This window comes from Mauremys reevesii, linkage group 2 (assembly GCF_016161935.1).
Source record: "Mauremys reevesii isolate NIE-2019 linkage group 2, ASM1616193v1, whole genome shotgun sequence".
NCBI lineage: Eukaryota > Metazoa > Chordata > Testudines > Geoemydidae > Mauremys > Mauremys reevesii.
In genome coordinates, this window is record NC_052624.1 from 260,883,749 (window position 1) to 260,908,533 (window position 24,785).

The 24,785-nt window shown below is 40.7% G+C and overlaps 1 protein-coding gene across 5 annotated transcripts in view; it reads right to left on the bottom strand.

The window, feature by feature from the left end:
• Positions 1-18,069: 18,069 nt before the first annotated feature.
• The window catches only part of TRPS1 (transcriptional repressor GATA binding 1), a 326,956-nt gene continuing 320,240 nt past the window's right edge, over positions 18,070-24,785 (bottom strand). For all 5 annotated transcript variants that reach the window (XM_039525654.1, XM_039525658.1, XM_039525657.1 and 2 more), the window contains one exon: positions 18,070-24,484. In XM_039525654.1, the coding sequence (XP_039381588.1) occupies positions 23,423-24,484 (1,062 nt within the window). In that variant the 3' untranslated portion in view covers positions 18,070-23,422. The remainder of the gene's footprint in view (positions 24,485-24,785) is intronic.

Consider the following 24,785-nt stretch of genomic DNA (forward strand, 5'->3'; position numbering starts at 1 on the left):
CTCAATTATTAATTCATTAATGTCTGCAAAGTGCTTTGAAGATGAAAAGCACTATATTATATAACTGCTAACTGATGCTCGGATGCTACTGGTACTGCTGTTAAAACTTACAGAAAATCCGCTTGGAACATATCCCCAAGGCTATATGATGAGGAAAGGTCATCCAGGGGCAGCCATTTATGCAGAAGAAGTAAATCACATTGAAATTCTGGGACTGCACCAGTGTTTTTCTAGTGCAGATTCCAAATGTCACCACAGTTGTAAGGCCAGATTTTTTAAAAAAACAGAGCATATATACCTATTAAATAGATCAAAGAAAAATCAACACTGGGAACAATTTACAGTAACAAAGTGAAATGTATTTCCCATTAGCTCATGGTAAAGCAGTGTTCTGGGGTTCCTATTCTTCCCCTCCAGCTGAGTTTAAATGAACCAGGCCTTTGGGCAGCTGTAGAGGATACAGGGATATTTGTAGTTGGGGTTCTGGCTGCATGAAAGAAAGTATGATTTCAAAGCAATGGGGGTTTAGCTTGTTCATTCAGGTACTTTGGATGACTCCCTACACTGGTGAGAGAATTAAGGATGGTGCTAAGCCAAAGTCAAGCCAGCAAAGAGGAGCATGATCCTGAGCACCTATCTCAGGGAAAGCCAGGAAAGAGCTGAAGAAAAGTCAGGTACTGCAAGAGAAGAGGGGGAGGCTCTGTTGAAGTAACCAAATTTAGAAAAGAAGGCGATTCTATGTCAGTTTGGGAGGCCTGAAAACTTAATGGGGTATTGGAGCAGGAATGCATCATGCCTGGAAGAATTATAATTGTCCTGATTACAATTGTCCCATCTGGCCGTGAAAATCTGTAGGTGCCAAAGCCCTGAAGGAAGCCCACAAGCAAGACATTTGCTACTCCTGAGGGAATTCTGCACCAAAAAATTAAAAATTCTGTGGCCAAAAAAATAAAAATTCTGCACACAATATTTTATAATGCTGCAAAATTCTGCACATTTTATTTGTCAATAAATAAATGTGCAGGCTCCAGCATGGCAGTGAGGCGCACAGGCCACTGGCTGCACAGATGTGGGAGATCACTCTGCAACTTTCTCCTCCCCCATGCCAGGACACAGACTCAGCTGCACCTGACCCTGACACAGCACAAGGGCTGGGCTTGCCCCAGAAACACCCCTGGGCCATGACCCTCCACACCAGACACACCAGGTGTGGGCAGGCAGGCTCAGACCGGCAGGATCCAAGTGTGGAGGGGCTTAGTGTGGGAGATCCAGGTGTGGGGTGGAAGGGTTCTGAGTACAGTCAGGTGTGGGGGAGGGATAGCTCTGTGGTTTGAGCATTGGCCTGCTAAACCCAGGATTGTGAGTACAATCCTTGAGGGGGCCACTTAGGGATCTGGGGCAAAAATTGGTCCTGCTAGTTAAGGCAGGGGGCTGGACTCGATGACCTTTCAAGGTCCCTTCCAGTTCTAGGAGATTGGTATATCTACACTTCTTATTATTAGCTCAATGGTTGGTCTGGATGTGTGTGTGGGAGATCTGGATGCACAGGGTCTCAGTGGGTGGTTCTGGGTGCAGGGGCAATTGGACTCTGGAGGGGAGTCCAGGTGAAGGTGGTTAGGGCTCAGCAGGGGGCTGGATGCAGGGAGTGAGGGTTGGCAGGGTGGGGGTTCAGGTGTGGAGGACTTGGTGGGGAGTTCTGTGTGCAGGGGGATGAGTCTCGGCAGCGGGGTCTGGGTATGGAGAGATCTGGGTGTATAGGGTTTGGATGGATAGGGGAGCACCTCCTTGTACAGTGCCCCCTTCCCCATGGCTGAGGAGCAATGGGGGGAAGAAGCAGGATGGGGGGTGCAGAGCTTCCTGCTGCCAGGGGAGGTTTCTGGGGATGAGTCTGACCTGGCCCTGGCCCCAGCCCTGACTGCTCCTTGCAGAGGAAGAGCAAGTCCACTCCTCCTCCACCCCACAGCCCAGCCAGGACTAGCAGCTGAGCCAGGTGGAGAGTAGAAGCCACTGAGTGGGGCATCCCCAGCCCCAGCTCCCTCCTCTCCCCCACAGTGATTTCTCTCTCCACCGACTGCTCTGGGCACCCAAAATGACACACCTGTGCTGGTGGGGAAGGGGCGTGACTGCTCTTGTGGCTTCCATTTGCTTCCCCACCAGAATATCATTTTTCTGCAGGCAAGCAAAGACATCTATGGGGGACATGAATTCTGGATGCGTGCAATGGTGCAGAATTTCCCCAAGAATAATTTGCCGGTCAGAGACACAACACAGCTTTATCATAGCATTAAGTGTACCACATCTGGCTGCAGATGGTGACGCTGCTACTTTCACTCCCCCCACGTGTGAAGGAGAAATTGAAATTGGAAGGTCCGCCCCCCTCTGAGTGCTGCACCAGCCCCCGCCCCCTCAGAGCCGTGCCACACCCCCCCAGCACCACGCTGCCCGAAGCCCCACCCCCCTGAGCGCTGCGCCGCCGAAACAAAAAAAACCCTCCAGCGCTGCCTCGATGAACCAAAAAAAAAAAAACCGAGCTCCGCCCTGCCCCAAGGTGCCGCCTCGCCCCAAGGTGCCACCCCAAGCACATGCTTGGTTGGCTGGTGCCTGGAGCTGGCCCTGCCTTCTAGAATACTGTGGAGAACATAAGAACAGCCATGCTGGGTCAGACCAAAGGTCCATCTAGCCTAGTATCTGTCTTCCGACAGTGGCCAATGCCAGGTGCTTCAGAGGAAATGAACAGAACAGATAACCATCAAGTGATCCACCCCCTGTTGCCCATTCCCAGCTTCTGGCAAACAGAGGCTAGGGATACCATCCCTGCCCATCCTTGCTAATAGCCATTGATGAATCGATCCTCCATGAATGTATCTAGTTCTAGATACTTGCCTATGTGGATTGGAGAGCTTGAAGAGTCAAGTCAATTAAATCATTGGGTAACTGATCAGACACACATAAGCAATCTAATTTTTAGCAGATGCAGAAACCCTAAGGTTGCAAGCAGCCAGTATCAGACTCTGGGTGAGAAGCACACAGACAATACCCCAAGCTGTAGTAAATATACTAGAGTGGCTATGTGTCTGTGTCAGATTCTAGTACTGTGTGAAAGATGAGGCGACTGAATGGGTGAGTGGTTAGACCATCTCTCTCACAGGTGAGAATCAGGAGTAACTATTGAAGTTAATGAAGGTACCCTAGCGTAAAACTGATGCAAATGAGATGAAAATCAAGCCCATTCTAAGGAAGGTGTTAGAACTGCATCACCTAAAGGTGAACCCTGTAAAGGGCAGGTTGTTCCAGTGTATAATCGTGTTCATGGGCACAATATTAATGGGAAGAGCATCTTCACTGCCAAATTAAGGAACACAGCAGTGTCCACATAGACAGAGCCCCATTATGTCTGCTAATTATGAGTTTGGTTCTGGGTCTTGCGGCATACTATTGAAATGCACATGGGGAGGTTCTGAAGTAGCTGTCCCACTGTGTAGATTGGCAGAGAAGGGAAAACTACTTCTCTGAGTGGTTAGCATGCCATGCATATATAAAATATCTACAAATATGGAAACTCGCCACAATGATATCTTTTAGAAATGCTAGCAGCACATGGAAAACTTTATATCAGGGGTCGGCAACCTTTCAGAAGTGCTGTGCCGAGTCTTCATTTATTCACTCTAATTCAAGGTTTCGCGTGCCAATAATACATTTTAACCATTTTAGAAGGTCTCTTTCTCTAAGTCTATAATATCTAACTAAACTATTGTTGTATGTAAAGTAAATAAGGTTTCAGAATGTTTAAGAAGCTTCATTTAAAATTAAATTAAAATGCAGAGCCCCCTGGACCGGTGGCCAGGACCCGGGCAGTGTGAGTGCCACTGAAAATCAGCTTGCATGCCGCCTTCGGCACCCATGCCATAGGGTGTCTACCCCTGCTTTATATCTTGGAGGTCTCAATACATTTGCTGTTCTGTAATGATCCCATGGTTGCCTGGCTAGGGGAATTCTGAGGGAAATCAGTGATCTATATTGCACACAAATTTAATTCTGAATGGTCATTATATTAATGCAGAAACCCAATGTCCTGGAGTCTGATAGTCATGAGCGGCACGTGAGCTGCTGGCTGGGGGAGGCTGAAGGACAATGAATGCTTATTCCCTAGACCATCTCCCAGTAGGTTTGCAGAATATTATGACAACCTTTTACTCACAAGCATTCTATCTAGGTACTCCTCAAAGACATCCATCTCATTGTCACCTTATGACTTATATAAGTATCACAGCACTACTGCTAACAAAGACTTTCCTTTAACTGACTGGGTTAAGAGCTTCTGTTTGGGGTGCAGAAGATCTTACCTAGTCAAAACTCTACTGTAGTTTAAAATGAAAGGCCTACAGACTCTCACTATTTCTAAAGGCATTTCAACAGTATTTGTTTCTTTGAGGGATATGCTCACAGATTGTCTGTTGGAGGAGACGTATGAGCCTGCTCCCATTCCTTGCCTCTGGTTTTCTGTTGAAGCAGATTTGTTCAGTCAGTTGCAACCAACTGGAATTGGATGCCTGTTCCAAGAAAAAGCAGAAGACACTTAGCACAACCATAGATTGAGAGCCGAGGAAGGAGATACTCTTGGAAAGGAAGCTAGAGGGAAGTACTAGCAAGCTAGGAAGGCCCAGATACAGATGTGAGCCTTAATGATGCTATGACTGCGAAGTTCACAGGCATTAGCAGGCACATAACTCAGGATAGTCTGCTGCAATGAATGCTACTTCAGCCGAAAGAAGAGATTTATTTGCGGACTTCTATTAAGGATCAATGTCTCTGTGGACCAGCCACTGGAGGGCAACACAATCACATAAAAAGTAGATTCAGTTCAGCTGAGGGCAGTGTCATAGCTACACACTAACCATTATATTTCAGACTCCTTATCTCCTCTCCTCCCTTTAAACAAAGGAGCTGAAATCCAACAATCAAGATGCCACTTGCATCATTTCCATGGCCATATGTGCTCCTTCATTGGTCATTTAGTTGTCATGGATATAGAACTCATGATTTTCCATTCCAAAAAGCACAAGCCCTAACACTTGAGCTAAAGGGGAATCTTTGGTAGCTGTGATTGTATTAGGACTTACTTTCTCTGAGTGCAGGAAACTGCAAAGTGTCACCTGGGAGCAGGTCTGGATTTCCATCCAGATACACATACTCTCCAAGCCAGTTATGAGCCCAATTCCAGTCTACCAAACCACTACCTGCTCTTCATTCAAATCCCTTCTAACCACCGACTTCTTCCATTTCATCCATCCATCTATCTATCTATCTATCACCCCCCATAGTTATTCACTACTCTGGGCACCCCAGTGTTTCCCTGACTGCAATGTCTCAGTCTTGTTTGGATTCCAGTCCTCTCGGGCAGGGGCTTCTGCATTTTGTGTCTCAAACGAATGCTGAACGCATTCTCAATCATTAACAAATAAACAATAAAACATAATAATGATGCAAGAATAATAATGATGCTAACAAAGCGCAGCCTGCACTCTGAAGTTCTTCCCTAAATACAATATTAATTCTATGACTGTCATCTTAGTGATGATGTGTGTATCAGAAATGACATGATTATTATTATTTCTCTTAGACCTCACCGAAAAGCATTCAATCACTAGTTGCTGCAGTCATTCACTGAGGAACGCAGACCAAGAATTCCATTTTCAAATGTCAATTTATGCTGTTAAATTAAATGAGAATGTGGATCAGTGTGATACATCATCATCTAAAGTAACTACTGAGGAAATCACTTGAGTAATGCTAATAGCATTGCCTGCCACTTTGTAAAGTGTTCCAGTAGACGAAAAACAGATTTGTGGTGTTTATTTGAGATGGTTGCATGCTGAAATGCTCCTCCTGCCAAGATTTCAAATATCTAATCTACCCCTCACCTTGCATAGCTTTACAAGATGATACTTAGAATCGATGCAAAAGTGCTGTGTGGTCTGAGGACATGAATGGGGGAAAGGAATCTCAGGAGTTGTAATTCCAGCTCTCACAGTGACTCTGTCTGTGGCTTTGAGTATCACATGTAACTCCATTTGCCTGCTGAGAGAGACTAAGTTAGCCCATGTTTGTAAAGAACTAAGAATTAATATGATTTTGTCATGGAGGGGTTGTGCATATTTGTGCTTTGCAGGGAAAAACCATAGAATAAGGCCAGCCGGGGGAAAAATTCACCAAGATTCCCCCATACAGAGTTTCAGCTGAATTGTTCCATCAGAAGCAGCAAGTCCAAGACCTACTCCCTGTGGATCTAACAAAACCTTGATAGGTCTCAGGAAGATGTAGCCGGAGGGACAGGGCTATTTGCATAGAGACCCTGTGCTTTTGTTTGAGCTTTCAGGCCCCCTGATGCTTTCTCCACATGCACACATGGCTCTCCACAATGCAGCTCCATTGGAACTTAGCTGCCAGGGTCTTCCTAGTCTGGAATTACCTTTAAGAGGAGGGTTGCACAGCATGGAAAGGGGAGTGCCTGAAAGTTAATGTAGCCTACACAATATTAGATATCCTGAATAAAGCTGCTTGGGAATTTTTCGGATGAAAAGTGCAGATTTGTTGAAACCAAAATTTAACCAAACATGGTTGGGTTTGATGGATTTCCCAACTTGACAAAATGTCGAGCAAAAAAAAAAATTGATACTGTCAAAATATTTTGTTTTGACATTTTCAAAATGAAAAATTCTTATTTTTCAGTTTCAAATTATTTCCCACCCCCCAAATTTGAGCTAATTAGGGGGAAAGCATCAAAATCAAAGCAAAACATTTAAAATTATCAAATTGAAAAGTTTCAACTGATCTGATATAAAAGAAAAGGGTTTGGTTTGTGAATTTTCTCAAGATTTTGACTTTTTGTCTTAATTCAAGATGGGAAAACATTTCAAACTCTTGAAAATATTCACATGATGGGAAAACCACTTGCCACCCTGAGCTAGTCCTGAATATTACCCAAGGAGTTGGTATGGAAACATTATATGTCTGACATGGCCCTCATGACACATTTCTGCATTTGCATCCCTGTGCGCACGTCCTGAGCCCTACAGAAGCCCTGAATAGAGCCCTAGCAAAGTGAAAGTGGTGCTGCAACCTTAATTGCACAGGGGCATTTTGTATTTCATTACGATCAAGGCCTGGGCGCAGTCTGGGGATGGAAGTGAGGGGCGCTGCCCCCCCAAACTGCAAGCCTCAGGCAGGCGCAGAATTTGCCATTTGCCCACACACATATGCAGTCCCACTGGCCTAACTAGACCAGCCCTCCCATAAATATTAAAGTCAAACTATGCCTATGGCTCAAGGACTAAGAAAGTCAATTGTGGATAGTATGGGCCTATCTCCTTGTCACTGCATTGATGCCAATGGGATGATTTCTGATTTACACTGTTGTCAGCAAGCTGAGAATCAGGCTCTATAGATCTAAACCAAGATGGTAATAAGCAACTTTTGGTGTAGATTTAATATTATCCTCCACAGACAAACCTAATGTAGCTAACTCCTGTCTGCCACCAAACCAGAGGTTCACCTCTCAGGAACTCAGTGTCATGAGGATTCTCCCATGGAACTTAGTAGTCACAATAAGTCCTCTTCACTCATATGTAGTAGTCTTTGGTCCCCTGATAATCACATCCACAAAGCCCAGGAAATAATTTGTAACATTTGGTTGCAAAAGCACATTCTTCTTCTACCCAAAAATGTAAAGGCCCAATCCTGTGAGCTAAAGGCACTTCCTGGAAGGTGATGAGCACTCACTACTCCCACAATGAAATTATCAGCTTCAAAGATGTTCTTAGCACCTTGCAGGATCAAGCGTCTTCAGTAACTCAGCCAGTAGAGGGATCCTCGACACTTTGAGCAGGTGTGAAATTCAATCCAGTAGCGGGCAATAGTACTCGGTACACATAAGCACAAGAATAGTTTTCATTTGGTGGGACAGCAACCTCCAAAATCAACCAGTTTAAGATCAGCATCCAGTCAAAGAAGAGGGAGATTTGAAATCTCTAAGGATTCTGGGCTCTACCATCTACGAATCCTCCTGGCCTTGCATCAGAGCAGAAGAATTATTAAATGCATTGATTTGCTCCAGCCTGTTTCTTAGGCTGGCATCTGTAGTAATAAAGTATGAGTTTCTGGGCCAGATCGTGAGCAGGTGCAAATCAACATAGTTCCGCTGACTGCAAAGGAATGTTGCTTATTTGCCCCACCTGATGATTTACAAAAAAAAAAAAAAAAGGAACAGAAAAGATCACCCTTTGATTTTAAGTTAAAACCTCATTGATGTAGGAATATTAAACAAGGTTTGGGCTTTTTTCATTTTTTTAGAAAATATACACTAAAAGTTCCACAAATATCCCATTTCTGTAGTGTTGAAACCGGTTTGCAATAAGAGTGGGGAACTAGCAGGCCCTAAATATTTTAGCACACTTGCTAGGGATTTAGACTTCCCAGGCCTTTGGGAGTGTCAATTTTTAATGCAATTGAAGGGAAAGAATATTTTAAATAACTAAATTTTGCTCCTAAAATGATGAGCCATAATTTGTCTACATATGAATTCTAAACAGAAAATTGACAATTAAGACTATTAACACTGCAAACTGGAATCCTTAACCACAATGAACTTACTTTTCATTGTAATAAAACATAAACTGAGGTAAAATAAAATGTACTCATTGAAGAGGTGTAGTGTGATTTAGAACCCTTCAGTTTTATTGACAGGCAGCATACCTAGGGCTTTTTCAATGTTTCAAGGTCTTTCAGAGTTACTCAGGAAAAAAACATATGCTGACATATGTTGCCTCTACTCTGACACACAAAGCAATATTAGAAAGAAAAGGCCAACTGTCAAGCTGAAATGTGACAGGTTGCAACTCTACTTCAGAGGTGCTGGAACAATGTGTATAGAAGGGGTGCTCAGAGTCATTGAATCAAACTGTAAACCCTGAATCAGATGGAAACCATTTCAAGCCAGCGGGTGCGGCCGCACGCCCAGCACCCCCTCGTTCCAGCACCTATGCTCTACTTCCAACTCATCACTGAGGTTCATAAGAACTTAGGTGACACCCAGAACTTTAAGCATTTGTCAGTAAGCACAGAGACAAGTTTCTGAAAAGAAAGTTAAGTGTCAGCATAACAAGGAAAACTAAGACTAAATAACAGAAAATGGAACTGAAGCTTTTAAGCAGAAAAAAATTCCTAGGAGAAAAAGGCAGGGTAATGCCATTAATGTCTACAAATTGAAATAATTGATTAAGAAACTAGTGAAAGGAGGAAAGGACCCGTCTTTGAGCTTTTACTCAGTGATTTCAAATGTTTTCAGAGATTCCTACAGCCATTTCTTTCAAAAGTAGCTGATAAATTAGACATGATAAAGGCACTTACAAATCCTTGTCAGCCTATAAAGTGAATTCATTGCTATCTTCCAGACAAATGGCTACTGCATTGTGATATATGCCAAATTCTTGAGTATTATTGATTTATCATTATTGTATACACTATTCTCCAGAAGCAGTATTGGATATTCATGATCTGCTCATGAGATCTCTCTCACTCCATATCCTGTCTCCAGGACTAGACAACAACACCTTATGCTTCAGAAGAAGTTGAACTCAACCCTATTCTTTAATAATGCATGTATAATGACTCATATTCTGGAAGGATCCACCTTATCCCATTTTGCCCAGTCACTATTCTCTCTTTTTTCGATGCCCTTTTTAATTCTACAGGTGAAATACTGGCCCTATTTAAGTCAATTGGAGTATGCCATTGACTTTGATGGGGCCAGGATTTCACCCTATTTCTTTGTCAATCTCTACAAGAAGTGAGTTTATAATTTAAAAAGCAGAATGCTAGAGTCAGATTCTGCCACTTACCTGGATTATTATTGACTGAACAAGTAAACCCTTCCCAGATGTTCTCTGAAGTTCTCAATGTATCCCCCTTCTAAACATCTAGTTTCAAGACTGCCAGGTCTTCGGGAGATGGACTGTCTTTATATTTCTATGTTCTTTACAGAATTCTGCACATTGTTGGTGCTAAACAAGTAACAAAGAAAAGAATAACTATAATAATAAGGTAGGCAATTTTGTAATGATTCACACTGGGGTAGGAGCTGGACTTGCTCCCAGAGACATTCTAAGAAATGATAAAATTGGTGACAAATGTACAGTTAAAATAGGCTTTCTGAGAACCAAATGAATAGCAGCTATTTTGAAAAGAGAGGAGCAATTAGCCATTATTAGAGATACATAGTCACTAAGCTAGTTTATTTGCACAGTGCTCTGTTAACTATTAAGGCAGAGCTTGTGAGGGAGGATGGCTTAATATAAGCTTATAATCACCCATTAAATGTTAAACCCTGAATCGTCTTGAAAAAAAATGCATGAGGCATAGTGTCCTCAGGAAAAGGTTGCGGAGCAATTTTCAACTCAAGCTGAAGAATCCAATAACTTCCACCTAATCCATGATGGGGTGATGTATTTTTTCACCTTTTTGAGGATTTAGACGAGTCAATTGTCTTAAATGAGGAGGTCACTGCAGGCAACTTTTGCTAGTTTAAACTGCTAATGAAGTTGATAATAATAATATTTGACATTTATATTGTGCCTTTCATCCCAAATCACATTAATCAATTTGATATCCAGCAAGACACATCTTTTAGCACTTTAAAAAGGCTGAAGTGAAATCATGGCAGCAACAACATTATATAACATTTTAGCACAGGCATTGAAGAGCATACTTGTATCCAACTGAAACTGACTTTGAAGTAGACAAAAATGATTACTCCAGTTGGAATTTAGCCATATAAGAGTAGGAGCAAATACCTCTCCTCTGAAGTGGTTTGGTGGTTTTTGTTTTGTTTTGGGGATTCACTTAATCCACTGGAGTCTGAATGTCCTCGAATGTGCTGTCATCAACAGGCTTTGGGGTGGTACAACATCTTGCTGGACTGGAGCTACAGTTAGGTAGTCCACTTGGTCCAACATTTGGTACACTTGAGTTTTTTCCCCCAGTATTAATATGAATACTCCTGTCTAGCATAGTGACAGGTCAAGGAAATGTCAAATACCCACTGAATGGTAATCCTTTAATTCACACTGAATACACATACAAAAAAAGTAGCCTCATCTACATCTTGGAGGTGGAGATTTTAAAAAAAGAGGGTCATGGAATATAATGTAGATGGCTGTGTCATAGGCCCTGATCATGCAAGCACAGGTGCACATGCTTAAATTTAGGTATGTGAGTTGCTCCATTGAAATAAATGGACCTGCTCATGTAAGTAAAATTGAGCATATGCATAACTGTTTGCACAATCAGGGCCTTAGACAATGCAAAGCTAAAGAGAATACAGCAAATCTCTGGCTAACCAAACCAATCCTAAAGAGACTCAGGACATTTCCATTTCTCGGTATCGTGTGACTTTGGTAAAGAATCACAGAAAGCTGATTTCTGCTAAAACTGAATAGGGATTGGATTAAAATAAGGCAAGTGTTATCATCCTTCTTGCTATTCTGTTTTGTTTGTTTGTTTTTGGTACTCTCTGCTTCACTGTAGAGCTTCCCACCTTCCATTTTCTTGGACTTGTTGAATTGCAGATCTAATGGGAAGCATAATTTCCACAAATCTAGAAAAACGTCCATTGTCAGACAACCAGGTATGTTCTGCTGTTCACATGCATCTAGTGCTATTCCTTTCCGATGCTCATCAAGTTATGCAGGTATGAAGCATTTCTTGATTTGTAATATTATGCTTATTCAACAAGGCATAGATACTTTTAAATTACATAAATATAGATCTGCTTTTTGTAAAGTCTTGACTAAATCATGTTCTGACTCAGTGGGCAAGTTTTCTGGAGTTTGTTAGCTAGAAAAGCACTAGCAGTTTTAGTGTTTCCATAAACATTCCTCCTTTGGGTACATCTACAATGCAGCTGGAAGAATTCCTGACAGACCAGGTAGACAGATTTGCACTAGCTCTGCTCAAGCTAGCACACTAAAAATACCAGTGTGGTCTCTGCGGCACAGGCAACAGATCAGGCTAGCTTGAGTCCAAACCTAGGTCTGACCCCCTGGGTCTCAGTTTGTGTGGCTAGGCAGCTGCAGTGGAGACATACCCTTAGAGCATTCTCTTTGCTGGGGATGTGGTCCGGGTGCTTCTGAAAGGTTGAGACCTAGTCTTGAGCCAGCCAAAGAAAATTTGTGGTTGTTCAAAACCACAAAGGAGCCTGCCTCACTATCTTGTAGTCACATCCCATGTATTATATTCTTGAGAATTCAAATGAATCCTGATTATTACTTCTGCCATCCTGAAAATATCCTCCAAACACAGCAGATGTAAAGGAGGAGCCAAAGGTAGTTGATAAGGCTGGAAAATTAAAAATCAGGCCCGTGATCATGCTGTTTTGCCCAAGAGGAGAGTAGTAAAGCGAGGCAACAAATGAAGACAGACCTGCACATACATTTACTTCAAAAATCAAAAACAACAGTCACATTATTGCTTTATGGCAATTCAGCTGAAGCAACTACTTGTTGAAAATTCTGGGCAGATAGAATATTAAGAAACTGTTAGCATTAGTGACTAGTGATCTATTAATTTAATATAGTTGGGTCAGTAGTTTTTTCTCCCTCACACAAACACACACACACAGACACACACACACACACATACACACTGCTAACAATAGGTGTAGATAAAAATACTTGCCTGAATTAAGTCTGCTATGAAGGCACTTCACACAAGGTGCACCCTGCAAGAGATTTGTGCTGACCCAAGTGATTTCTTCTGGTACTTGGTAATACAGACAGCAACCATTTCAGTTTAATGCCAAGATTAGCAGCTGTGGCATTAGGGAAGATAGAGATTTTGTTTGTTTGTTTTACAAATGCACACTATAATATTATACCACATTTAAACAATAGCAAAATACATTTAGATAATGTTATGCTTTTGAGAGGTAGGGATGTATGTGTGGCACTGGTGATTGAGTGGCTACCGGATTGACTGGCTAGGGAGAAGGTGAACAAAGAAGAAACCATTGGGAAAGTTACAAATTCCAGAGAGAATTAAAAGGTAAACCAGGAGGTTCTCCCTTTATTTTTTGGCTGAGGTTCCTGGCCTTGGCAGGCATTTTTGTTGACTGTTATTGGCAGACCTGCTACCTGGGTGCTGCACTCTTGTCAGGTTTCATATGCTAAAGGCAATCAGGGCTAATAAAGACTTAAATGGGGAATCTCCAAGGAAATCCCAGATGCTAGAGGAAATGGTGTTGATGACTCAGTATGTGGCATCCATTCTTTGGAGTGTGTACAAAATCAGTACCAAAATATGCTGCTAGAGGGCATTCAGTTGTTGGAAGTACCATCTTTTGGAAGACATGAAAGATTATTGTCTTGAGCATGACTTTTGGTCCTTCCAGCTTCCTTGGTATAGTTCTTTGGGGAGGAAGGGGGATGCCTAGGCTTGCCAAATTTCAGCTAAGGAATTTATTCTTGCTTAAATCCCACCTGCTTTTAATTGAATAAGTTAGTCTTCACTTCCCCAGCTAAAACAAATGTTGGATAGTGTGCCATACAGAATGGCTGGTGAGTTTCCACTGCAGAGGTTTTATTTCAATGGTGTAAGCACTATGGGATCTTTCAGGGTGAAACGTACTATCTAAATATAAAGTACTGTATTATTTGTAGCAAGGTCATTGTTTTGTGTGGATTCTCTCTGTGCATATAGGTGGCCAGGTATTTTCTTTTTATTCAGACCCCATTTACTATTCACCACCATGATTTCATGAGGCCAGCACAAAAATGAATCATAAACAAAAACAAGCACCTGTAGTATAGACATGCCCTAAACAAATCAGTGCTACTTACAACAACAAAAGAAACACACTGAGCTGCAGAGGGCTTGTGACTTGGATCCAAGCAGAACGTTGCGTCAAGACAACCTAGGAAAGCTGCTTGGGGTGTCCAAATGATGTAAAAGAAAATTGCTGCCTCCAGGCCACTCTGTGTACACACATCCCGATAGCCATCAGTGGTGAAAAGGCACAGAACAGCTACTAAGAGATGACTACAGCTGAATCCATGAGGAAAACTAGACTTGCCTATATCAGGAATGACATTTCAGGGAAGTGGGGGAAAGGGAGAGAATCATCTGACATTTCCCCCTTTTTATTCCTTTTACTTCCCTACTCTCTTAAAGGACCCAGTTGCAGTTATTTTTGGTGAGAAGCCTTCAAAGCACTTCTCTCTGGTATCCATCAGTCCAGCCCCTCCAGTCAGGCAAAGGGTGTTGCTGGAGAATAACAAAAGGCACTACCTCATCCATGGGCTGATAGTTTACTACAGTTAGGGCATGAGCCAATGCCCATTGAATTCAATCAGACTTTGATTCTAGCCCTTAAATGCATCAAATATTCTTACACCCTTATGTCAGCTAACCAATGTATATGACATACATATTTATCAAATATTATGCCTCTTTGCTTCATCTTATGTGATCACATCATACGATATCATTAGGGCTTCTGGTTTTGGTGTATATTAATGTCATTGGGGGGTTTATTCATAGCAATATTAAAGTTGTATGTAGATGTCCAAAAATGGGGGGGGGTTCCATAGCTTTTTCTTTGGGTTTACTGTAATCAGTAATATACAGTGGTGTATATTGTAATGAGTAATCTCTTCATAATGGTCCCTACTGTGCTTTAACATAGCATTTTTTTTCAAATAGCACTATGTTAAAACACACTAGCGAACCTTTAGTGCACACGAGCATGGTCTACATGGACCAATTAATATGCAACAGAGCACTTTAGAAATAAGACCCCTGTAGACCACTGCTCTGCGTAGAGAAGCCCTTAGACACAAGCAACCATTTCCAGTGTTTTTTCTGGTGTTTATTTGATAAACACCCATTTCTTTTTTTTTTAATTGGGGGTTTTATCTGCATTTATCAGTTAAAACCTAAAATCAGAAGCCCTGAATATGCAATATTTTCTACAATCCTAGATTAACCTGTGTAGCAACTTGAAATTTCTATTTTTTTTTGGTGTACACTTAGACTATTTTCGTGGTCATAATGGCCCAGAGTATCTTTGTCATTGTATACTTTTTATGAGATAAATTCTCCTCTTTCTAAGATGTCTGTAAGTAAGTCAGGCAGAAACCTTGTATTATCCAATTTCTTTTCAACCCACAGTAAAGCCTTCCTGCAGAAAATTAGCAAAGGCAATTTAGCTGCAAACTTAGGTGGCCTATATGTGGCAGCAAATCTTCACGATTACTCTTTGTTGTTATATTTAAACTGCAGTATGTTGTGTATAATGTGTGTGTGTTAATGGTGTACTTTCCATGTAAATGATTTCCATGGGCTCAGTTGTCTAACATATACAGAGAACATAAACATATAAGATGTTAACCTTAGTCTTTCTTTAGCGGGTTCAAGTCACAGCCTTTATACATTACCTTAACACAGTTTGTTTCTTTCCCATTATTTTAATCAGTCATATTTCTTATCTGGGCCACCTCCGCTGACACTGTATCAACTCTGATGGCGTGTTAGGATGTACATGACAGAACTGTCACAATATCAATCTCACCATTAAGATGTCATCCTATGATAGCATCTGGAACTGAATCAGACACTTTCACTGATGTTGTAACTGCGAAGTGTGAAAGACACTTCTGTTCCTTCAGATGCGCACGAGACACTTTCGTTTACAATGGGCACCACTTAAAGTGATGTTCTGTATAGAAGCATTTGCAAGGGTCTTCGGGGAAATCAAGGGAAGCTGGTGTCAGTACAAACACCGCCTCTACTAAGTTTCATCAGTTCCCACTGTCCATCATAATTACTCATCAGCATTAAACTGTCAGTGTTGGGAAGAGAAGAGTTTTCCACTGACCCTCTACTGTTTTGTTGATTTTATAGCCCCACCCCGTTGTCAACAAAAATGTAAAGAGCCTGAGTTCACTTAACAATCAGCTGATTTTGCTTTGAGAAATTTTTTTAAGAAAAATATTGTTGGTGGGAAACTATCTACCTCTGAGAACATAAATTAGAAAGCAACCTATTTCCACGTTGTACCCTTCCCTTACCATACAGTAGGCTCCATCCCAGTTATTCTTTCAGTTCTTTTTGTTGTGCAAACGGTCATCTTATTCTCGAATCCTGCTTTGCCTTGTTGCCTCATGCATCACTACAATTGGGACCAATACAGCCCTGGAAATTGCTGCTACTTCAACAAGGGATGGGACATTTGGTATGAATTAAAATATATTTTTGTGAGTTTCCCCTAACAGGAGAGCAGAGATTGGTAACAGAGTATCAGTGGGGTTACAAGTAGAAGGGAACGGGATTAACAGAGCAGGCAGAAAGTTTGCAGAACAACACACAGAGAGCCACACGGTGACCAGCTACTGCAATGATGGGGTCATATGAGCACCTAGATAGAAAGGTGTGATATTAAACTTTTCCATTTCTTTCACTTAAAGATGGAGTGTAGTAGCAAAAGTGACACGGTAAAGAGGGAAAAAAAGGATTTATTCTGGAATAAATTTGACTGTCACCATCAAAATAGTACATCATGAAACTGGCGAAATGTACACTTGGCTAGTTGTGAGTATGCTGTTTAAAACAAAATATCATACTTACCGCAGAACCATTCACATTTACTAGCTCCTTCATTTTTTCAAAATACCAAAAGGCCATAGTGAGAGGGCGCTGTCCTCGAGATTGTTGCTTTGTTGTTTTCATTTGAGAAGCTATTTTTAACTCCAGCAATTGAAAGAAAAATAAAAATAGAAACTTTTAAATAAATAAACCCCCTAGGACCTGAATCTGAATTCATTTATGGTGTCAGTTAGGAGTCACTGGAGTTATACCTGACACAGTAAGATTAGAATCAGGCTATTAAAATCTATTTTTGCACTCTAACATTATAAAATGATTTCACCATTTTATGCCACTTTAAAATAATAGTTTGCATCAGGGCTGACAGCCTGTCAGCCATGCAGATGAGACAAAAAACTATGAAGAAATGAAATTACAGTGTAATGGAAAAGACGGCTGGAAGCCATACCACTATGGGCAGTGAGCTCATCAGAGCATATACACTAAGCAGTGTTGACTCGGTCACTACTTAGATGGGAGAGCTCTGAGGAAATCTCCAATAGTGTGGCAGGAAGTGGTGGTGGTGACTTTGTAGGTGGCACTCTTTGCTTGTGAGTCACTGTTTAATCAATGCTTTCTGTGATGCTAGAGAGCACTGTTCTGTGGGAGGTGCTGACGTGCGGACAAGATGTAAAACCAAGGCTCTGACTACATGAGGTTATTTGAAGGTCATGCTGGACTCTGTGTGGAAGGGTAGAGCTGTTAACCCCAACATTCTGGTCTAATCCCAGTGTGAACCTTTTTTTCATGGCTATTCCCTCTGCTTCCAGTTCCATGGTGCAGAGTAAACTGTGTTCACAGAAATATAAACCTGAGTGTCTGCAATTTTCAAAGGGCTCAGGGTCTAAGCCAAAGCCTATTGAAGTAGTCTTCCATTTGCAGTTTTTTCATTGACTTGAATGTGCTTTGGATCAAGTCCTGTGTCCTTAACTCAGGATTTGGTCTACTGTATTTTGAAGCTCAATATTCTTCTTTAGGTATTTTCTTGTTTAGCCCATTCTACCTATAATAATAATAAAAATAATAATATATGGAGATATACCTATCTCATAGAACTGGAAGGGACCCTAAAAGGTCATCAAGTCCAGCAGCCTGCCTTCACTAGCAGGGTCAAGTACTGATTTTGCCCCAATCCCTAAGTGGCCCCCTCAAGGATTGGGCTCATAACCTTGGGTTTAGCAGGCCACTGCTCAAACCACTGAGCTATCCCTCCCCCAAGTCCCTCAGTCAGCCTTCAAATATAGGGGTGGTTATAGGTCAGACCACTCCTTTTATCCAGGCCCACTTTCTGCTTTTCCCTGCTGGCATATCTGTGCTGTAGTGACATTACATTATTCCCATAAATGATGACATACACCTTAATTATAACTGGTGGTAAAACTTTATTATTCAAGTTTAGATGTAACAGACATCTTTGCTGCCTGAAGATTGTTTGCATAAGAAATACACCAAGAACATGTTTGTGAGTAGAAATGAACATGCACTATGAGAAAAAAACATAAAACATAAAACAAAAACAAAAAAACCCCAACAACAGAAAACAAAACCCCCCAACATATCCATGTTTTGTACGGACAGGACAACGAGAGCCAACATTCTAGAGTCAAATCAGGGCTACAAGTTTAAAGGGTTTTTTTGTTTTTTTTTCCAAAGCAACATGAAATCATTCCATATGAAAAGACATTTCCCCCCTGCTGGTGAATTCTGCTGAAAGTAAAATTTCCAATGGAATTTTGAGAGGTTTCGTCATCCCCACCCTGCCCTTCTTTCCATTAGGTGCTCAGATACCATGGTGATGGGCACAGTTGAAAAACCGGAATACAACACAATATGTGGCTGCTGCCACACAGTGTTTATTCTAAGCACTTTGTCATACATTTACTAAATGTATTTTTAACTAAAAAAACTTGTGATATTTATCTGGTTGGGAACCACTAAACTTTTTTTTTAGTGTCTAAAGAAGAGACAAACCACTTCAGCACCGATATAGGCTGTGTGTTACTAATTATATAGTACCCCAACAGCTGCCAACTCTTGAGAACTTTATGAATCTAATGGGTCCCAATAGGCAGGAGGGAATCCCACTCTTGGGTGGAAAATTCTTTGCAAATCACCACTCCTGGCCCACTCCTCCTTCGTGCAGTACCTGTGATTCCACCCCACCAAGTTTTTACAGATGGAAATCATGGAACTAGTGTGACTTTTTCATCTGTTGCTTTTATGGGAGGTAGGGCTGACAAGTCTGTTGCTGACACCTGCCAAAAATAACTTTCTCCACTGGAATGGAGAGAAATGCATCCACCTCTCCTGGTTCTGTAGGAGTAAACCTGTAGTCTCTTTCGCTTTTCCTGACCAGTATTAGGAATAAGATCGCAAGTCAGCCAAGAAAAGTCAATGCACAGGCAACGATGGGAAGATAACTACAGAAGAAACATGTATTTTTAAATAGCTATAGTTGACATGGAACCCAAACAGATAGTAGAATATATCCTCTGACATGGCAAGCAGGTATTTCTGTCTAATAAATAATATTGCACAGTCAGAAGATGGGCTGCTGAGCCTGTCTTTGACCCTCCCACCATCTGCAGGTGTCAAATTGAGTCACCACATTTCATGGCATCTACATTTTATCACTGTATATTTATCTTAGTGCCGATCTTTTGTCTTTTGTCCCCCTTTCAGCTTGTTTTCTGTCAACTGATCTAAGACACCCACAGAATTTCTCATCTTTTAGAGATGTCTCCATATTCCTGTTCGTGATGGCTGGCGCCATTTATTTCTGGCAGAAGGGGGCACAATGGCTAAAAAGTCTCCAACTTCCCTCCTCAGTCTCTATGGATATTGAGCGTACCATATCTATGAAGATTTAAGGGGAGATTTTCATAGTAAACAATGGCAGTTAGGTACCTATCTCCTATTGAAAGTGAATGAGAATCAGGCACCTAGCTACCGTCTGTGCCTTTGAAAATCTTCCGATTAGTCTGGCCAGCAATTAATTAGAATAGTTCAACTTGCAAGAGGTGCTGCAGCACCATGCTACACGGGATATTAATCCTTAATCAGAGAGAAATACCGAGATTCTTAACTAATGGCAATATTCCTCCTCAGCCATTTTAAAGATAGACTTGTTTTGGCTTATGGTTTTAAATGTTTCTACTAACTTTGGGGGCCCACGTTAAGATTGATTTTAAGAAACAATAAGCACCCACAACGGCAATTGGATTTTATGAGTTCTTGGAAATTTAGGCCATAGGTGCCTCAAACCATTGATGGTTTTGGAAATTTACACCTTAATGTTTTGGAGCTGTACATTGATTTGAAACAAAATGCATTATGGCCAGTAGGTCTGTGCCATCCCAGGCTTCAAACTAAGAGCTGTTACTTAAGTCTTTCTTTCTTTCTTTCTTTCTTTTTTTTTAATTTCAGGACTTTCATTTTTCTCTTCATTAATATCACCATGTGGGGAGGGTGGGAATCCAGGCTTTTTTTTTCCTTCCCTAAAAAACTATTTTTACTTCAAGAGAACAGGTTAGAACAAAATGTCATTACCTTTAGAAGTAGAATTTTTAGAACACGTCAATATGTCATGGCGAGAACAATGGGTACATTTTCAAATTTAATTTGTACTCTATAGGTACAATGTTAACATTTAAAGCTCTATCCTGCACTCTGCACTTACAAGATCATATCTCTCCTCATGCCCAAACCTCACTATGTGTATTGGCTGGAAGGTATTTCCCCCATGTTGGCTTCTGCTTTGAGTTTAGCAAGAGGCGTAATGAAACACAGGGCTGAGCACAAATCTTTATGATGAACGTGTGCACTACAGAATATTTTCCATGAAGATGCAGCTTCCAGAAGTAGAGAAGCCACAAGAAGTGCTAAGATTTATAGGAAGTATCCCAACACAGTAATCGTGCCAATAACCTCGAGGCAGTCACTTCATATGCCAATACAGCTGCTGCTATTTAAGCCTAACAAGTTTTTTGAGAGAGCTGATAAGGACACACACTGGGCCCCTGACATAAGAAGAGGAGAACAATCCATTTCAGTCAACAAAAAACAGAACTATTGTTGGAGAACAATAGTCAACACAACCAGTCATTTCCTGGCACTGGCATTAAGCAGAAGATTCATCTTGAAAAACAAAACAAAAAACAAACAAACAAACAAAAATATAGAGGGAGAGGAATGTGGCACAATATCCTTTGCTAACCTAGAACACCATTAAAGGGTTATAGAATTCAACCGTGTATGCTGAGGAGGGATTGTCTGTACACTGCTCACAGTAAAAGTGGCTGTTGTGAAAGAAATGTGTGGAGCAGGAAGGAATGCAAGCCTCAGGTTGAACAATAGCTTGTTTGTGACTAACAAATTAGAGGGATTGTTCAATAACTTTTCATCCGTGTGAAAATGTAACACGTAAAATACTGCCAAGGTCAGCAAGACCTTCGGTGATCAGCTGTGCAAGTGCTTCTCATGCATGGTAAATTTCTTGCGGGCTGCTTTAACTTGGCACATTTTTTCAAAAGACTATCAAAGTGCTGTACATTTAGGCCAGTTCCTCCCCATTTTATACTTTCTCCAGCCCCTTCTAGACATTTCCCATCACCTTCCATTTCATCCTCCAACCTCCCAGTTTTCCCTGGTTAAGTGTCTCATAAGTGCACCAATTTCTAGAAGGGAGAATGATGAATTTCATGTAAGTTAAAAGCAAGAGCCTTTTTATAGTGCTTTAGTGTCAATTACATGGAAGTCTGAGATAGGTGGCATGTAAGTATGATCAGAATAGGACCCTTTACATATAATCTCAAGTGAAGGATTTAGGCCGGATATATTTTTATAGAACATTTTAAAAAATAAAATGCATGAATAGGAAAAAAAAGGCATCATAATATTAAAAAGACATTTTAAACTTCTGTTGCTGAAACATTCATGAACCAATTGAACTATACCTGCCATTCAACCTTAAGAAACTCAGACCCTGCACTGAGAAAAAGAAACAAACCCAAACAAAACAAAAAAGCGACTGCATAATATTGTAACAATGGAGTGCAATGCTACTACAGAATGCAATAAAAACATTAGCGCTGCATAGTCAAACAGCGCTTATCAAAATAATTTCTGAAATGTTTCCTCTGAAACACAGACAAAGCAATAAAAAGAGGATATATGTTTATCATTTTAAGCATAACAATGTGAGTTAAGAGCTTAAGAATACAAAAGTACTTGGAATGAATAGTGCTACCCTTTTTTTCCTAAGTAGGCATAAAAATATTTTCATTTCCTTCTTATTTTTCCATACCATTAATATGAACAAATGTCATTCATTTCATGTTATCGTTTACAACTTTAAATGCACACGCACAAAAAAAGATACCTACTGCAATAGAAATAGTTGCTTCATTACCTTGTTTGCTACATTTGCAAATGTAAACAGCGAGGCAGAGCCAGAGCCGACTCTAATGCATGATGGAATATCTTTGTTGCATATGTACACGGTAGAAAATAATTATTCAATATGTCAGGCACCATTATTTGAAATGTAATACATTAATATTTACTAGAAAAATAAGTTTTTTTTCTATTTGTTCTCCCAACTTCTTTAATGAAATAAGTTAATCTGACAGTGCATCCAGTAGCTTGTAATATCTTCTACATCCCTGTGGCAAAATAATAAACTACTGGTTGGGACATTATAATGAAAAATTATTAAAGTCAGTTCTTTTACACTCTTGTAGCAAGCATGGAGGCTTGACAACAGCACCTTTAACCAATTGTTTAATATTTAGTTATTTAGCCCTATTTCCCTGAGCAGTTATGCTGCGGAGCTTTCCCTTCATGGATAGTTTTTACAAAGCTTTAAGTATTAAAAAGTACTATGAAGACATATTTAATGCTACTTAGCAAAAGCTGGTATAGGTTTAGTGAAGAGATTGACTGGTACATATACTGACATTAAGTCTATGTAGAAGTAACTTTAGATTCCAAGGTTTAGAAAGTACAGCTAATCAGAAAAAAAAAATACAGCAGGTTACCTTGTTCTATGCAAATTAAGCCAAGAGTGTGGCTTCTATATTAAAGACAATTTATTGGAGCGAAACGGTTTTCTTAGTCTACACTATGCCAGAAAAGGTGTAGTGATAAAATGATAGATAAAAATTGGCTGAGTCTGACAAATGTCTTGATGAAACCAACGCCAAAGCTTTGAGGACAAGGTGACACTAAGGCATGTTTTAAGGCAGAAATTAGCCCAAATTAAAAATACTAAATGACTTCTGGACATTTGTATATTTAAGAAGTCTATTTCCTATATACAGTGTGCATTTGTTCACTATACACCTGCCAGCAATATATACAAACATACATTTTTGTATTCTAGCCAGTTACATAATAGCAAAAGTTTTAGTTGTCTGGAAAAAAAATGGCCGCGGATATTTGTCCTGATTCATTGAATTCTAGACAGTTTTGGTGAGCCATGTACCAAATGATTATACTTTTTCCTCTCCGGCCACCATTCAATTTGTTTTTCCTTCTTGGTAACCCTCTCATTAATAACAACAATAATAAAATAAAAAACGAAAGAAAAGAGAAAAGAACAAGGTGTTTTATATTGGATAAGGCATGCTCTCTATATGAAGTGCTTTATAGGTCTTCACAAGACATTACAAGCTATTGAATTCCCATCAAGGAAACCTATTTCTGTTTAATTGTGCTAAGTGCTAAGGTTTTACTCTTTAGGTTTTCCGTTCTTTTCAGCTTGTGCATTGTTCCTGTGTAGGCCCCTCTGGATGTGAGTTGTAAAGTCATACTTGTCCGTGCAAAGATACTGGCATATGCTGCACTGGAAAGGTCCACTGTCGCCATGGCAACTCATATGCAAAGCATACATCACTTCATCCAGAAAGACAATGCCACAGTGCGCACACTTGGTTGAAAGTTCGTCTTGAGTACTTCTATCCACTTTCTCTATTTTTAGTACATTCAAGGGACCTTCATTTTTTACATTTGGTGGTGCCTTACTTTTCTCCTTGGAGGCACCGTTTGCAGTTGGCCCAGGTCTGGAATGCTTTATCGCCAAATCTAGAGGAATGTCATTGTCTGATCCGACAGCTGAAAAATGAGGAGGCAGATTAAAGGTGGGATAAGGCACATAGTTTTGGCAAGGATTTGGTAGGCCAGGCACATGACTCAAGTAGTGTGGATTCCCAGGAACGGACAGCTTATATTTACTCCAGAATCTCAGCCAATCAGCTTCACTCTGAAAGTCATTGTGTACAAATGGAAGTCCAAAGAGTGGGTACTGGTATTTTTCAATGGGGCTTCCAGGTGGTGAATAATTTGGGTGCTTCGCAGGTCTCATGTATTTTTCTATTGGGCTGCCTCTCTCTGAACTTCCTTTCCCTTCTGATATTGATGAACTATTTCCTGGGTCTCCAGAACTTTCCTGAGGACTTTTTATCTGAATGTGCAAAGGTTGCATCCTTTTGTGTATATCCAGAGTTTGACTGACCAATATTGGCTGCTGAGAAGAATGGCTTTTAGTCAATGAACCCTGGGCCTCATATTTACTCAGGCTGGGAAGCTGAATTTCTCTCTGGTGACCTTCAGTTAAGTGATCATCTGACCTCCTCTCTAATGGGCTTCCATTGACTTGTTCCTCACCGCTACCCCTCTGATGTTTGTTTAGCTGCTCAGCCTGAAGTGCTTCTGGGTTAAGGCGCTTTCTCGTTCGTCTCCTAATGATCTGCTCACCATTGTTCTGCTTAATGATGTTTAAAGGCCTGGGAGTCTGCATGGAACACATACATAATAAATAAAAGAAACACATTAAGTAAGTCTTAGTGACAACGTTCATGCAAATCTAAGTTGTACTTGAGTTAAGACCCACATTACAGGAAAGCTTTAGGGAATGTCTACTTCTACCAGTAAACAAGGTCAGCTAAAACACTGGAGGCAAACCCTTTATTTTAATAATAAAGCTATCAGCTGATGTCTATTGTTACCACATTAAATCTTCCATCTCGTATCAGCTAACATACTGTATTTGTTTACTTAAAGTCATTAAGTGCCCAACCCAATATGTGCTCAGT